General features: G+C 34.3%; 1 protein-coding gene across 1 annotated transcript in view; it reads left to right on the top strand.

Moving 5' to 3' along the window:
• LOC111150534 (dystrophin) overlaps window positions 1-18359 on the top strand; it is a 2087545-nt gene that overhangs the window by 873391 nt on the left and 1195795 nt on the right. Inside the window, exons 38-41 of the mRNA XM_022508030.1 lie at window positions 2943-3065; window positions 5480-5617; window positions 8409-8561; window positions 9574-9756. Coding sequence (XP_022363738.1) covers window positions 2943-3065; window positions 5480-5617; window positions 8409-8561; window positions 9574-9756 — 597 coding nt within the window. The remainder of the gene's footprint in view (window positions 1-2942; window positions 3066-5479; window positions 5618-8408; window positions 8562-9573; window positions 9757-18359) is intronic.

Raw genomic sequence — 18359 nt, 5'->3', positions numbered from 1 at the left:
TGTTCAGAATAATACAGTGTTACAAAACTAAGTCTCAGTTTCTCCATGCTCACCTTTGGAATTTAATGATTTTGTCAGTTACCTTGGTAAATAGAAATACTCAGTCAACAAGCATTTATTTTATCCTTCATAAGCCCTATTATTCAAAAGAAGATCTTTTAACGGAGTCAATAGATGGGTACGATTTTGAGTCAATAATTATCGAGCATTTATCATACGTCATATGAATACACAGGATTTAGGGAGAAAATGATAACCTATATTTACTGAGCATTTATTGTGTCTCAGAAAACGTTCTAACTACATTTGATCCTCATAACAGCCCTGTGAGGTAGAGATCTTTCTTATTTTCATGTTACAAATAAAGAAACTGGAACTCAAGGACACATAACTTGTCCAAGATCCCCCAGCTACTAAATGGTGGAGCCCAGATTCAGTCTTGATATTCTCATGCAGGAGCTTGGGCTCTTCACCAGAAGATTAAAAAAAACAAACAACAATAACAACAACAACAACAAAACATTCTAAGGGCCAAAAAGCAGGGAAGTGCCCAGAGTTCACCAATAGGTCTGTAAGAAAGGTTGATATTAAGAGCACTTAAATAAGGCTAGAAAGGTCCTTGGGGCAATATTAGGGAAAGCCTTAACTATCATGTTAGAATTTAGACTTCATTCTACTTGTACTTCTTGAATAGAGAAATACCTTAACGAAAGCCATATTTTGGAATATATTGACCTGATCATTGTGCACAGGATGGAACTGGTCATGTGAGAAGGAGATTATAACCCCGTAAGGATTTTATTGCCTTAACTCCTGTGTAAGGACTACAAAGGTGGTATCTCTGGGAATAGAAAGCAAGTAGATCACGGTGAATGAATTCACAATGATTTGACTTGATTAGATATTAGAGTGAAGTGTTGAAAATGATATGACTCACATTTTAAGCCTGGATGAATGGTCTTCTATTTACAAAACTGGGGAAGCTGGTGTGCCAAGCAGCTTGGGGAGGAATATAATGAGCTCATTTCTAGACATGTTGAAACTCTAAGTGAGAATCGGGTGGCTATTGGAGAGTCTTAAGATGAATTCAAAAATTCAGCTAAAGATGAATATCTGGGAGATACTGTGAAAGTTAGAGTTAAATTTGGAAAGATAATATAATGCATCAGGCAAGGAGTATTGAGAAAGATGCACAGAGGCCCAAGTTCTCAGCCTTTGAAACTACTCCCTATATTTGATTATGGGGAGATAGGGTGAGCTAAAGAGGGAGCATACATACAAGTAAAATAGATAAATCTGCCTGCAAATGGACCCTTGTTATTTTGACACCCAAACCCTCAATAAAAGTTATTTTTAAAATACCTATCATTGTATTTTCACATAATTATGTAGAACAATGCAGTTGCTCTAATTAAATATTAGCAAATGTGAACAATTCAATAACATAAAATAGTATCAAATTCATATTGTTTAGTTATGATTTGAAAAGTTCATCTTTTTGCTTTTATAATACTTCTCAAAAATATGTTTTAAAAGTGTAGAGGTATGTTTATAATACGGCAGTAGAAACATCCCATAAACATATTTATAATACTCCCATTCTGTACTGGTTCAAGAAACGACTATGACATTTCAAATTGCAAATGTTCATTAGGATTTAAAAATAATACTGAAAAAAAAGTCACTTTTTAAAAAGAACCCATAAATCCTTCCTGTGTGTGTAAAAGTACCTAACAGATAAGTGTCTATTCATGTTGTGTGCGTGAATCATGTTCTTGTGAATAGCATTTGATTATTCACTTCTTCATGAGTAGATATTTGGTTTTTCCTTGAACACCTATCTTTATTGTCCTCTAGGAGATGCCAGTTAATAAAAAAAGAGTAAGATTATGACTGGGAATGTGATGGGGAACAATAGGTGGGGACCAGTCCTGATGCATGCCGTTGTCCTGGTATAAGACACCAGGGGTCATTCCTGAATTGGTTTTACAAATGGGCAAATGTTTAGCTCTGTAAGAAAATATGATTTCTATATGTCATCTCTGAGTTTTCAGAAGCTATCACATATAAAATATTTTTTAGTGTTTTAATGCAAAGAAATTGGATACAGGGTAAAGATCAATAGCACATTTATTTTATTAACTGTTTGAACTTTGATAATTAAATCTTGCCTACTCCTTTGAATATATATATTTGATTTCCAATGTATTTTTAATCATCACTCCTCTTCAAGTGGTTTCTTTAGAAAAAAGGGGCTTTAAAATTTTTTGAGACTATGGTCATTACAAATTTCAAAATCAAAGAAACTGTGATGTTTATGAAGTTGGAAAATAAATATTCAGATTTTTATGTGAAATATTCTGGGTTCATTCATTTGAATTTTTTTTTGTGCTATCAAAGAAAGTAGTCCTAAGGCAAGCTCATGGCATTGTTTGTCTTATGAGAGCATGCCTATCAAATTTTCCATGTTGAAAATGTCATTTAAAATATTGGAGCAGATTGCCATGTAGTTTTTCTGAGCGTAAGGAGACACTTCTGCTTTTCTACATGAGGTTACTGTTACTTGATGAATGAGGCAATTTCTGATAAGACACATTTACACAAATGGTACTTATATCAGAATATTTTAAATAAGATCAAATTCAACTTTAGAATATTAACAATTAGCTCAAATATATGGAAATGAACTTGTTGAAAAAAGAGAATGATGAATTGCATTATCTTGTATGTATGCTCAGCTCTGATGATGTTAAATGTTTGTCTTTATTTGCATCCTCAGGTACTTTCCCAGTTGTATTTCAAAGCTTTCATAAAATATAATATGGGAACATAATGCATGCCATTATTTTAGCAACAGGAGGTTGAACAAATGTAATTTTTTGGGTTTATGTTTCTAATAAAAAGTAATTTTGATTTAAATTAGCACTATCTTTTTTTTTTAGGCCTCCATTCCTTTGAAGGAATTGGAGCAGTTTAACTCAGATATACAAAATTTGCTTGAACCACTGGAGGCTGAAATTCAGCAGGGGGTGAATCTGAAAGAGGAAGACTTCAATAAAGATATGGTAAATTGGTTGTGATAAAAGTGTGAATGAACTAGGAATGGAAATGAATAAATATTTGGAAAGAAATTAGATAACTCAAGTCTCCAACTAAGTTCTCGTTGCATACCTTGCACATTTCATGATTCTAATAATTTATTACAAATGCAAAGTGTTCTGGCTGAACATTTATTATGGATGCCAAATTACTATGGTATGGTCACATGGGAGCACTTGCAGATCCTAGTAAGTAGTTCCACAGTTTTGCTTTGACCTGTGCTATTTTCAAATTCAGAGGACAAAATGTAATGGGGGGAAAAGAGTTAAATTAGAAAATAAACTGGAAATTTAGTAAGAAACTCAGCCATCAAGGATGGATGATGTTTGTGTCAGTCATGATTTTGGTAGTAGAATGTTTATTTCAGAGGAGGGGTATTAGACACAATACAAAAATTACTTATTAAAGTTTACCACAAAGTGGTTTTCACAAAAAGTTGATTAAATAGTACAATAGATGTCTAAAATGTGTATAAGTCCATGCTGCTTATTTCATGGGAGTAAAGAAATATAACCATGTGGGTTGTTCCCAAACTCATAACGTTCTCCTTTGACCCTGATTAATTTCAAAATGTCTGTTACATTTCTCTCTGGCTTGAATATTTGTGCATCACACCTCTTTTCACTGACTTTTTTCTCCTTCCACATCCTGATCACAAATTCCTTTTCCCTCTTCCACAGCCATCACCAATATGGCCTTCTTAACCTCTACATATATCATGCTTGAGATTTCCCAGACATGTATCAATGTTAGGAAGTTCTCAGACAATGATTTAAAACGGCATTAAAAGGCAATATATGAATTTTAGATAGTTGGCATGTGAAACAATAGGAAAACTATTTTCCACCAATCTTAGTACGCATTGGTAACAGTTCTGACTTCTAGAGCTGCTTGAATCAGTCAGTACTCCCTGTGTATGGGGTTTGGTGGCCTTGCCAACTCAGCTCAGTGAAAGAAAGCCAAGAAGAGGCTTTCCAAGATGCTGAGGTAAAACTACCTCTCCTTCATGTCAAAGAAGAAACCAGAGGGCACTGAAGTGAGAAAGAGTACTCTTTACCTCTTGGGCTGTTCACCAACTCTGCCCTATGGCTAACCCTTACCTGCTTGGGGGGAAGAAATGACGTGGGTTTTGCTGATGTTGTTTATTTCTTTTGTCCTCAGCCCCAGCAGAGGAAAGACTAAAAGGGAAAGACTTTTTAAAATAAGTAAGGTCTTTCATAGATTATATTTTAGTATATGTGCTGCCGAAGCGAGCACTCTTTCATAGATTATAAACATATGTCTGCGTTATATTATTTTATTACAGTAATAATTGACAAATCTCAGATAAAATGGCATTCCTCTGAAAAAATAAATACTTCTTCAGTTGCGTGTAGCAGTTTAAATATGGACTGCCGATTTAGATAGGTAGCATCTGAGTACTATGGATGATTATACACAAATACAGATACATGTGACTTTTCATATTTGTTATTCTTAAGTCATCAGAGTACCTTGAGTACCATTGCAAGGTGAGCCTCCTCAAAAGAAAGTTTTCATACACTGAGTTGAAAGAAAGATAGGAAGCTTGAAGTGAAAAACCACATGGTCACATATGCTACCATATTAGATGGGCATTTATTCAAATAGTTTTCTTTCAAGGTGAATGAAAATATTATTCTTGGCATTTAAAAACTAAATGCACAGTGAAAAAAATTTTCAAGGAATTTTCTTGATCTATATTTTAATACTTACTGGATTGCATTTGTTTAAAAACAACATGCATGTATGGTGTATTTTTTTTAATTACTTGCAATATTCAGTAGCCATTGAGTACATCATTTTTTACTAATGCCCTTATATTTGTCCTAATTTGGACATAAAGATTATTTAAAGTAGATGACTTGAAATAAGTGTACATTTAAAATATGTTCACTTAAGAGTGAGTGTGTTAAAACGTTAAGAATCATAGCCATCTGACACTTGTCCACATCCATATTTCTGCATGGGTTGGTTGACATTATAGATGACATGTTTAGTTCAGTTTTCCAAGCTTTAATTTCTGGAAACCTACCAAAAATCAAAGCTAGAAGAATGCTTCACACCAATTGGTGCCTTGTGTGAAATGACGAACTACCTTACAATCCTATCTTCCTACATAGGCCCCCTACCAGGTGTACCCTTTTGAGCTGGTTGGCATCCTTCCTAGATCCGTCTTTTCAAAGCTCAAGTAAACCACACAAAAGCAAAACTATGAGCACAGTATCTTAGAATAACTTTCCTGGCAAGTCTTAAATTGGATTTTTGTGTGTGTTTAAATAACATGTTTTATTATCTCTTGTTAACGATGTACAGCTTTTTAAAAACCAAAATGAAGACTGTACTTGTTGTTTTTAATCAGAGTGAAGACAATGAGGGTACTGTAAAAGAATTGTTGCAAAGAGGAGACAACTTACAACAAAGAATCACAGATGAGAGAAAGCGAGAGGAAATAAAGATAAAACAACAGCTGTTACAGACAAAACATAATGCTCTCAAGGTATTAGAGCTAAAATTATAATATACCTTGCCTGTGGTTTTTTTTTCATATATAGGGTAAACTATATTGTGCATAAATAAAATCTGCTTAAGAATCTTAGTCACCAGAAAATATATTTTTTTCCTGTTCAGTATATGTGCTTTATTTAACATTTTTGAGTGGTGTCTTTGATTTTGAAAGAAGTGTTGCTTAAAAGAAAATATGTTTTTTGCCTGAGACAAATTTTTCTAGGTAGTGTTTGGGAAATATTACAGTACATTATTCATAGTGTTTATACATTTAATTTTCTAATATAGTTTATTTTTATATTATTTTTATGTTTGTCTTAAAAGACCTGCTTAACTGCCAGAATAACCAATTCATATTTTTGTGGGTTTTCTGCTGCCTATGTTTGATTGAATTTATGTAAAGTAGGTACAGTTTTTTGGTAATCTAGTATTTGTTTAATACGACCTGAGATTCTACTTAATTTTTTTTTCAATTAACTTCATTTTACCTTTAAGAGAGTCACTCTTTGCAACTAACTAATCATCTACAGAGTCTAAATTCATTTATACAGGAATTCTCAAAAATAATGTCCTTGAAGAAGAACTGGTAGTCTCGTATTAACCAGCAGTAGTGGATAGCCTCAAACACCCATGTGACTCATCTGGATGTGTGCAGGAAGGACAGAGTAGTGTTGGTTTTACTATAAAAATATTTAGGAATTTCTTGACATGATACTGGACTTATGTAGAGTTTTGTGAAATAACTTGTATTTTTTAATGTGCTTTTCAATATTCCCTATTGGCACGCATGGCTGATTTTCTAATACTGTTAATTGCCAAGCTTTTCATTGTAAATCACTCTTGTAGAGCTATGTAGTTATGTGGGTAGATCCACGTAGTAGGTGGTTGAAGTCTTCTTTCTATATGCAAATAAGAGTATATAACCTTTCCCCATATAGTCAGACAACCAAATAAACACTGCTGAGAATGTAATTACACAATAATGTGCCTGCAAGGAATACACAAGAAAAATCTAATTGGCCAGTAGGTGTTCTGACGGTAATTGCTGATAAATACAGTAAATAGAAAAGGCCTCTTCCTTGAGGGAGTGCAAGAGCAAGCCATAATGCGCTGAGAAAATCAGAAAGCTGTGTAATTCACACACTTCCAACTGTGACCAGGCTTTCTGAAGCATCTATTGTGGCCATATGATGATATGTGTCCTACTGAACAGCAGTGTTTAATGGTTATCTGGCATCTCTCTAAAGAAATCTATATAATGTCTCTAAATATCTTTACACATTATGCATCACCTTGTGCTTAGGGAATGAAAGGGGTTTGAGATTTTATGACCACAAGCCCTTTTCTTGGCAAAGATGTGACTTGTGTCATGAATAAGACATGGCTCAGTGCTCATTCACGTGGCTTTACCCTGGTACCTTTGAAAAAAGCAGCATTCCATCTGGCTCATCCCAGGCATTTATTACCTCCACAGGAGGTTTAGAAATTCAACTAAAAATGTAAACTGCAGTAAATTTTACATCCTTGATTTTGAACAAAATGGAGAATGAAATTTAGATCAGTCTTGCAAATAAGTGTTAAAAGTGATTATGAAAATCTACTCCACTTGCCAAACTAATCTACACCACCAAATTCAGTAACATATTAGTTATGTTAGTTACACTGCCAAGTGGCTCCAGTTCTAGTCCTTATGAAATATTTCAAAGAAGGTCAGAACTTTTCCAGAGCAATGACTATTTCAGCAGTTCTTTGATTCTCATTCTTTTCTTTTGCTCCAGTTAAATCTGTACATGAAACCCTAATTACTACTGTTCTGAAGAAGTGAAAGCTGTATTCTGAGCTCTTACATTCCCTTGTGTTATCATAAAATGGCATTACAACAAATTCTATTGATCAGGGAAGACATTGGGTGTGCTTGTAAGGAGCAAGATGATTAATTTCCCCCCTTTGTTGATTTATTAAGCAGTTGCCCTTATTTATCTCATCACGTCGATTGGAAACCATGCACTTCCCTTTTCTTTTTAAACTAATTCATCATTTTGCATTTGGAACACAATTTGATATAATAAGAAAAAGTTGGCAGTGGAAGCCTGAAAAGAAAGAGCATTTTTATAATAGTTGTCATTTTCATGTACATTCACAGATATATATCTTTCACACTTCTATGTATATGTCTCAAAACAATTCATATGATAACTAAGATAATCATATGTTTCTATTCACAAAATATTCATGGCCTATGGAAATTTTACAGGGATGGCTAAAACCATGAATGTAGTTGCTTGGTTATGTAAACTTAAAATTTTTTGATGAACCCAGGGCTGAAGATACAAATTTTAGAATTTGTATCTATTTTAAAAGTCAAGTACAAACTCATTAAATTTGTGCAAGTCTTTGGTTAATATAGGTATATTCGTATACTAAACTATTTCACGTAGACTACACAATAATTTAGTTGACTCATTTAGTCAATTAAATATGACAAGATTCCTGAACAAATTTGAACATGCCAGGAGAAAATACTTTAAGTGAGTTATTCAGTTTCCTTAGCTTTGTGTGAATAGGTCCTGCCACAAAAATACCTAATTTCATCATCTGTTTGTATATTTAGCACTTAAATGTGAATTTAAGTGAAGCAGTACAAGAAGATGAGGGGTTCATTATTTGTGAATAACTACAGCCAGAAGTGTACTATATATATATATATATATATATATATATATATGTATGTATATATATATATATTGATATTGATATTTTAATAATATCTGCACCATGAACAGGATTTGAGGTCTCAAAGAAGAAAAAAGGCTCTAGAAATTTCTCACCAGTGGTATCAGTACAAGAGGCAGGCTGATGATCTCCTGAAATGCTTGGATGACATTGAAAAAAAATTATCCAGCCTACCTGAACCCAGAGATGAAAGAAAAATAAAGGTAATGTTGTTTTAGAATGTCACTACTAGATTTTATTGCTACAGTTAAATTTCTTTACCTTAACATGTGTGGATCGTATTTAAAATTGTTGATGTTGCTGTTGCCTCTTTTAGTGTTCTCTCTGATTTGCTGCATTTCTTTATATTGTGTTTTATTTTGGTAAATTTATTGTATTAAGTGTTTTTTAAATTGACATAATGTGGGATGAATAAAATATTTTTAGACAGTGTAAAATGAATTAAACAACCTGAGGGTTTTGAAGGGGTGGGGGGTGGGGGGTTGGGGGAGCCAGGTGGTGGATATTAAGGAGGGCACGTATTGCATGGAGCACTGGGTGTGGTGCAAAAACAATGAATACTGTTATGCTGAAAAGAAATTAAAAAAAAAAAAAGAAATGTCATATGTTTCCTGGTAAAATTGTAATTGATTTTGTGTATCTTTGTTCCAGATGAACAAATGACTTATCGGTATATGGACGACTTCTTTCTCATGTTAGCACATTCATTTCATCAGAGCATCTTCACACATCAGTGTCAAATATCTATAGATTGATTTGCATATTGTCCAGAGATGTTTTTTCTGTTATTATTTTACACTTTTTATTTTGCTTCATTCTCTGTTGAGTTCCTCAAAACTTTAAAATGAAAATAAATAACCACTTGTCCTCTAAATTATATTCTCTGTGGATGGTCCCTAAGAAATAATAAGTAGTGAGTCCAATTTGGGTCAGCCCCCGAAACACCAGAGGAATTGAGAAGAAAGAAAAATGTTAGATGAATTTAAATATTTTCTTAATTAGAATATCTAAAACTGAGCATTTGAAAGATAACTGAAAATAGCATTTTGATTCTTGGTGAAGATGACCGTGATGGCTTCCATATTTGTAAATTACGGAACATGACAATAAAATGACAACAGCCTTTGAAATTTCTGAGAGAAGTATGTGCTGCTTGCGGGTTGGTTGATGTGGTTAGCTAACTGCCCTGGGCCCTGTATTGATTTTGCTCAATAGGAAATTGATCGTGAATTGCAGAAGAAGAAAGAGGAGCTGAACGCAGTGCGTAGGCAAGCTGAGGGCTTGTCTGAGGATGGGGCCGCAATGGCAGTGGAGCCAACTCAGATTCAGCTCAGCAAGCGCTGGCGGGAAATTGAGAGCAAATTTGCTCAGTTTCGAAGACTCAACTTTGCACAAATTGTGAGTTGTTATTGGCAAACCCATGTATGTGTTTGCAACTACTACCTAATAAGAGAGGCCTACTAACAAATGGAAAAACAAAACAAAACAAAAACCCCAAAAACAAAAACAAAAAAATAAAACAAAATTTGGGTGCAATTTCAGACTTCTAATATGCATTCTGAAAGTTAGCAGTTTCCCCTCACTTTGGGCTTCTGCAACACTAGTGCTTAGTTTTTCAGATTAAAAGCACGGTAAATTAACAGCACATAGGGAACAGGCCCTTTATCAGAAATGAAAACTGCATCTTAATTTGTTTTGCCACATCATTTTTTTCATAACATTGGCAATGTGAATTTGTCAATTGATCATACATTTACATTATTTCAGTGTCAAATCCAAAAATACATATTGCTTTCCTGAGACCATCCCATGCTAATTTTACTTTTTAAATGTATACATGGTAAATAATAAATCTTTTGTGAGACATCTTCTTATATCTCCTTGAATAAGAACCTCATCTTATTGACTTACAATAGTAGTTTAGTCCTCGTATCTGGCTTGGCTACTTAATGGGTTAAAAGGCTTTTTAGAAGTGGATGCCTAGTAAGATGGTTTATGACTGATAGCAGATTGAAAAATATCAAATATTGTGACCAATGAAATATTACAAGCTGAAGGGAAAAGGAACAACTGTTCTTTCAAACAACTGGATGGATATTTGGTGATTTTCTCCTTAAAAAGGCAATCCATAATCATAAATTTGTTCTTCCTAGCTCTTTATTTGTAATAGGGTATAAACCATAGGATTTTTTCTAACAAATACATTTTTTGTTCCTATTCCGAGATATCATAAAGTGAAGAGGAATGGTTACTGCTATGTAATTATGCAAAAATAGTGCTTCTCACAAAACAAATACGTTAAGGCTGGGAAATAAGGATTTCTTAATATGTTATGTTGAATTATATGAAACCAACAGATACTCAGTCATTTTTGATCTATGTAAATGACAGTTTCATTTGTTTCAACCTTCAGATGGGACTTTGTGGAATTTCTTATGTGATATTGTTGATTCCATTTAATATGGGGTACTTTAAAATATGCCTTAGATACCATAGCTTTATTTTATAAGCATATAATTTTGTTATGCTGCTTATTAACCAAGAGAAAATATACAACATATTATTGTTACTTCTTTTTACAAAACATTAGAAAAATCCATGAATACACTGTTTTTGATGAAATTCATGACCCTAAGATTTAATAACAGCTGAATATTCTGAGAAGTTGGAAGAAGTAATATAATATATTGAGACTATATTACATTTGAAGTCCTATTCCAGCTGATTGCACATTTCAGCCTATTATCCTTTCTATTAGATGTTATGAACATAATATATCATAAATCACTGCAGCTTACACTAAGAGAAAGACTGTGCCTGTGGATACAAATGAATTCAAAGATTAAGGCAACCATAAAGAAAATTCAAGTAAAATATTTTCACTGAATTTAATAGATCATTCAAGGAGAAGTCCCTTGCTTTGATTTATCTGACTACTAACTAATTTCTCCATTCCAATTTTCCCCATATCTTGACACATCCTATATGCAGGATTAGATTTTTTTACAACCTGGGTAAGGTAAGTTATTAACATTTTATAGTTAAATGGACACAGGATCAAAAATCTCCACAAACCACCCACTTAAAATGTCATTACATCCTTATACATAAAGGGCTCTCAATGCATATTTGTAAAACATAATGATGATTGGTAAAATAAACCTAGGACATGTAAACCAGCATAAAATTTTTAAAGTCGTAGTAAAATGTTAAGATGTGTTTTCCCCATAAACGGTTTCTTCTTGATTTTATAACTAAATATAGAGAACCAAATTTCAGAAGGTGAGTACAAAACTTCAGAAGGTTCCTGGAGTGGGCAATATATATTTTTTAAAAGATTTTATCTATCTATCTATCTATCATCTAAGAAAGAGAGAAAGCATGTGTGTGAGCATGGGCAGAGGGATGGGTAGAGGGAGAGGGAGAAGCAGACATCCCACTGAGCATGGAGTCCAATGGGGGCTTGATCCCAGGACCCTGAAATCATGACCTGAGCCAAACAAAGTCACTTAAAGGACTGAGACACCCAGGCGCCCTTGGCATATATTTTTATATGAACTCTGGGGTATCCATGATAACAGAAGTAGTAACAGTATATATGAAGAACAATCAATTTAATATTACAGTTATATTTGGCTTTGAATTTTTATTAGGCCTAAAAAATAGATAGATAGATAGATAGATACAAGATGTATCTTTATTCTACTGGTTACTAATATATATTGAAAAACATTTCACATGTCCACCAACGTATTTAGAGTCATCTTTCCCAATTATCATACAGTGAGGCCATTAGAGATTAGCCAGCCATAAGTGAATAACTTAACCAAAAGTTATGTTTGGAATAATCCCACAGTGGCTCTGATACAGCACAGGTCATCATAACTTCAGTATTCTTTACCTCCCCCTCGTTCCCCTTCTCTATTTGTCTCATCTTTCATTCTTCCAAGTTTCCCTTTCTCGTCTTCTCTAGATGTAAGTTCTAGACTTCATTTGTACTTCTTGATTTTCAGTTAGCCTTTCATATCTTAGGAGTAACAATTCCAGATTGCAGGGAGTACTCGAAAGTGCTTAACATTTGAGAGTTGTGTTTAAAATGAGAAATTAGGGCGCCTGGGTGGCTCAGTGGGTTAAAGCCTCTGCCTTCCGCTCAGGTCATGATCCAGGGTCCTGGGATCGAGCCCCGCATCGGGCTCTCTGCTCAACAGGGAGCCTGCCTCCCCCCCCTCTCTCTGCCTGCCTCTCTGCCTACTTGTGATTTCTGTCTGTCAAATAAATAAATAAAATCTTTTAAAAAATAAAATGAGCAATTAATTTTCTGTATTTTAGAGATAAAGTCTTAAAAATGGACTAAGCAGTTTTAAATGTGTGCACTTCAGGGACTATGTCTATGTCAGAGCTATATATGGCAATAATAAAGCTCAGACAAGGTCTGGAACTTTGAGGGAACCATGAGGCAGCCCTGGACCAAACAAGAATGCAGACGAAAGCAGAATAGAGTATCTCCAAATGATGGTCCTCAGGACAATCCTAGAGACCCCAAAAAAGGGAAAACAGATCGGGATGAAGCAGGTAAATTTTTCTCCAAGTATTCAGCAAGCTGAAGGCCCTGCCCTAGTTAGGAATAGAAGACAGTTCTAATTATACTTCCTGTTGACTTGCAGACCTGGGTGATCAGTGAAAACCAAGCAATGATTGTAAACTGAACATAAGGAACTTTTCTGTAGGATGTTTTATAACACCTGTGTGGTCTAGTAAAAAGAACAGTCCCTGGGATGAACAGTCCAGAATATGAATCCTACTCTGTTTTCTAGCTGTATGCTCATGGGTAAATAAATATCTTTCAGCCTGATTTCCCTCATCTGTACAATGGGGAATATGGACTTTTGTGATAACAAAATATAGTAATATTTATAAAACACCTGTTGTATTATAGGAGCTCAATTAATCAAAAATTTTTCTTCTTTCTGTATATAACACTGGAAAAGAGACATTATTTTTAAATTTTATGTCTTTATAGACTGTTAAGAGGATTCAGCTTGGCATGTACCATAGATTTATGTTATTAACAAGGATAGATCTATTTTGTTCAGTGTAGATTACAAATTAGAGTCCCTCATCCTTCAACATGTAGTTGTAACCAGAGTCACAAAGCATTTGCAGGAAGTTTCGTACAAAGATGGTGATTCTACCAATGAAGGCATAGTTCCCCAAAAACATGTCAAGAGTTCTCTTTCTAAATTCTTTTCATCTATGTACAAGTAGAGAAAGAGACACGGAAAAAAACTGAAGGCTTTGAAAATTTCTCAATAGTAAATTACATGTAATTTTTATTAAGTATAATTGTAGCATTTGAAAATTAATCTCCCAGAGCTCAAGAAAATACAGCCAAAAAATTACACAAAGAAAGTACCACCACAATCCAGGAACTCCTAAGGAAAATAAGCTCACAGACTAAAATTACAATGGATAAGAAAAAATTCATTTTATGGATGATGTTAACAGATGCCAAAAAATAAAAGGAGAATGCACATCTGAGGAAATCAGAGATAAGAGAACAATCAGCAAAGGACATTAAAATAAGTGTTTAAATTTTTTTAAGTAATTGGTTTTTTTTTTAATGTTCAAAAAGATTTTTAAAAGGATGTAGTGGAATTCATACAATAAAAATAGGCCATTTTGAATGGTGAAAAGGAAGGTTTGAAAAATAAAACATCTTGAGATTAAACTACAATTATTAAAATAATAACTCAAACAGCTTTTTAAATAGTGGATTCATCATAGAAGAGTAATGAATATATTCATTGAAGGAGATTGAGGATAATTTTGCTTTGCTGAAAATACTGGAATATGTAGAGAATGGAATAAAAAACTCATATATATGCATGAAAAGAGTTCCGGATTGAAAAAGTGGAAAGCCGGGGGAAGAGACAGTATTTTATATAAATGACTGCCATTTAAGAAAATTGAATAAATCTCAGTTTACAGGAGTCCTCAAGTTGAATAAAGCTCAACTAGACTGGAATAAATAAAAAGTCACACCTAGCAAAGTCTGAATGAAACTCAGAACATCAGTGGTGAGGAAGGTGTCATAAAAGCTACTAAGGATCAAAAGCAGAATACCTGCAAGGCGACAAAGTTGACAGAAGACTTTTCATCAATAACAGATACTGGAAGACAATGAAATAACATCTTCATATGCTAGGCAAATTTTCAAATGTCCTGTAAACTGTGATTCAAAAGTGAAGACAAAATATTTTCAGACATACAAGTACTTTCAGATAAGCACAACTATGAGAATTTATTACCTGTATATTATTGCTGAATTAATAAGCTATGTGCTAGTGTGAAAAAGCAAAATGAAGCCAGGAAGAAGGAGCAAGCTATATAAAGCTATCTAGAAGTCTATATATAAGGAAGGATTTTTTTTTTTTTATTAGTCTTGTACTCAGCCACCAAAATTGTAGCAAGTGCTGCAAAGGGAAACAGAAGGCTATGAGAATGTAGAAGTTTTTGACTCAAAGAAGAATATAATTATAATTATAAGATAAGAATTATAAAGAATTATAAAGAATTCTATTATAAAGAATTATAAAGAATTCTTATAAGAATTATAAAGAAGAATATAATAAATAAGGGGCTCATTGTAAGAGGGTCAAACAAATATAAGGTTTGTACCTAATGTGTTCAGTATGAATTATTGCTAATTAATATGTTTCTCAGAAGCGAAAAAAAAAAAAAGTAACCCTTTGGAATAGGTATGCATACATGACCTGTCCCAGGAATGGGAGCAAAAATAATGCAAATATCAGAGTAAAAGATGGCAAAGAAATGTCCCTTTTCTAAATACAACAACTCAACTTGCCCTGCATATCCTATACCTTCAAAGATCAAGTAAATAATGCTGATATTCAACGTTTATATCTGACAACTTCTTCAACTTCTTTTGGATGCCTAACAGATATGTGAAATGTTAACATACCCTAATCAGGAATTAACTGATTGTCACCTCTACATAATTTGGCTCCAAACCAGCTCTGTGGGCATTAGTAAATTACCCTGTCACTTAAGTTCAAAACCTAGACATCATCCATAATTGTTCTTTTCTCTTCTGTAATCCTTGTAATTCATTTCAGTTTCTTTTGGTTCTACTCAGAAAATACAGCTTTAATCAGACCACTCAGTATCTGCATTGTGGAAACCTTAGTCTACAGCACAATGATCTCTCATCTGGGTTACTTCAACAGTCTCTAATCCTTGCTTCTGGTCTTTGCCCACCTACATGGTATTCTTTCTGTGAAGCCAGGGGCTCCTAAAGCATAAGTAAGATTCTCTCAAACCCCTGTTGCTCACTACCCTTTCAATGAAATCCCAAGATTTTACATGATTTGGTTCTTGCCTGTCTTATTACTCCAACTTTGTCTCCTTTTTTTGCCATTCTCCCTGTCATACAGGTGTAAAAGTGTCTCCTCCATACTTAAACATGCCATCACCATTTCCATTTCAGGGCCTTCGTACGTTTTGCTTTTTCACAGAATATTTTTCACCTAGACTTTTACATGGGTGCTGTAACTCAGCTGTCCTTCCATTTATCAGCAATAAACATTTAGTAGAACTTTGACATATAATCTGGACAGGTAATACTTAACAGGTTTTTTTTTGTACTTTAAGAATATTTTTATACTTCTTATAAGTATTTATGTCAATTGGGTCATCATAACATAATAACTCTAGAGAAATGACTCTCTCGTACAGTAGATTTCATTACAGTTACTTCCAGAAGTGTTATACTGAGACAAGACAAAGTTTCTGAAGTTTAACACTGAGGTGGTGAATATGAGCAGGATTATGATACTCTATTATAAAGGTTAGTTTTTAGTACATCAGAGTAAATTACAGGAAGGTATGTTAACAACATTAGAAGTATACATTTCTAAAAGAGACAAGTTCTTGAAAAGTAGGCAGAAAATGAGTTTTGTTAGTAGTTTCACTTTAAATGCTAAAGAAATGTATTAAATAAATTAGTTCCTTAGGTGAATAATTTTTTAAGAAAAAACCACTTTTATAGTGTGAGCATTCCTCCACTTTAAAAAAATTGTTTGAATTTGAATAGAACCTTACATCTCTATAAAGAACTTTCATGTATATCCAGTTTGTTTCCACTAATAACCTTCTTATTAATAACCTTCTTATTTTCATTGTCATTTTATACTAAAGAAAATATAAATGAGGTTAATTGTATTTGTCCAAGGGCACATGTAGGAAGGGGAAGACACTACATGTGGATTCAGTGCTTCCTGAAATAGAGTGAGAGTTGTTCAAAAGAAAGAAGGGTTTTTTTTCATTAATTATTTTAATGTATAATGTATTTTTTGCTCCAGGGGTACTGGTCTGTGAATCATCAGGCTTACACACTTCACCACACTCACCATATCACATACCCTCCCCAGTGTTTATAACCCAACCACCCTCTCCACACCCCTCTCCCCGTGGCAACCCTCAGTTTGTTTTGTGAGATTAAGAGTCTCTTATGGTTTGTCTCCCTCCCGATCCCATCTTGTTTCATTTTTTTCCTTCCCTACCCCCCAAATCCCCAACTCTGCCTCTCAAATTCCTCATATCAGGGAGATCATATTGATAATTTTCTTTCTTTGATTGACTTATTTCATTCAGCATAATATCCTCTAGTTCCACCAACGTCGTTGCAATTGGCAAGATTTCATTTCATTTCTTTTGATGACTGCATAGTATTCCATTATACACACACACACACACACACACACACACACACACACACCCCTATACCACTTCTTCTTTATCCATTCATCTGTTGATGGACATCTAGGTTCTTTCCATAGTTTGGCTATTGTGGACATTGCTGCTATAAATATTTGGGTGCATGTGCCCCTTCGGATCACTACATTTGTATCCTTAGGGTAAATAGCCAGGAGTGCAATTGCTGGGTCATAGGGTAGCTCTATTTTCAACTTTTTGAGGAACCTCCATGCTGTTTTCCAGAGTAGCTGCACCAGCTTGCATTCCCACCAACAGTGTAGGAGGGTTCCCCTTTCTCCGCATCCTCGCCAGCATCTGTCATTTCCTGACTTGTTAATTTTAGCCATTCTGACTGGTGTGAGGTGGTATCTCATTGTAGTTTTGATTTGTATTTCCCTGATGCCGAGTGATGTGGAGCACTTTTTCATGTGTCTGTTGGCCATCTGGATGTCTTCTTTGCAGAAATGTCTGTTCATGTCTTCTGCCCATTTCTTGATTGGATTATTTGTTCTTTGGGTGTTGAGTTTGATAAGCTCTTTATAGATTTTGGACACTAGCCCTTTATCTGATATGTCATTTGCAGATATCTTCTCCCATTCTGTCAGTTTTCTTTTGGTTTTGTTGACTGTTTCCTTTGCTGTGTAAAAGCTTTTTTATCTTGATGAAATCCCAATAGTTCATTTTTGCCCTTGCTTCCCTTGAGTTTGGCAATGTTTCTAGGAAGAAGTTGCTGTGGCTGAGGTCGAAGAGTTGCTGCCTGTGTTCTCCTCAAGGATTTTGATGGATTCCTATCTCACATTGAGGTCTTTCATTCGTTTTGAGTCTATTTTCATGTGTGGTATAAGGAAATGGTCCAGTTTCATTTTTCTGCATGTGGCTGTCCAATTACAGACTCTTGTCCCAAGCTGCTTTCAGGATTTTCTCTTTGTCACTAAGACTTGCAAGTTTTACTATTAGATGATGAGGTGTGGACCTAATTTTTACTGATTTTGAGGGGCTTGTCTGTCCCTCCTGGATTTTGATGCTTGTTCCCTTTGCCATATTAGGGAAATTCTCTGCTATAATTCACTCCAATATACCTTCTGCCCCCTCTCTCTTTCTTTTTCTTCTGGAATCCCAATTATTCTGATAATGTTTCATTTTATGGTATCACTTATCTCTTGAAATCTCCCCTCATGATCTAGTAGTTGTTTGTCTCTCTTTGCTCAGCTTCTTAATTCTCTGTC

Source organism: Enhydra lutris, unplaced genomic scaffold, assembly GCF_002288905.1.
Source record: "Enhydra lutris kenyoni isolate GAN:26980312 unplaced genomic scaffold, ASM228890v2 scaffoldscaffold23, whole genome shotgun sequence".
Lineage (NCBI taxonomy): Eukaryota > Metazoa > Chordata > Mammalia > Carnivora > Mustelidae > Enhydra > Enhydra lutris.
Note: the sequence above shows the minus strand (reverse complement) of the source record. Positions and strands in the feature narration are given on the sequence as shown.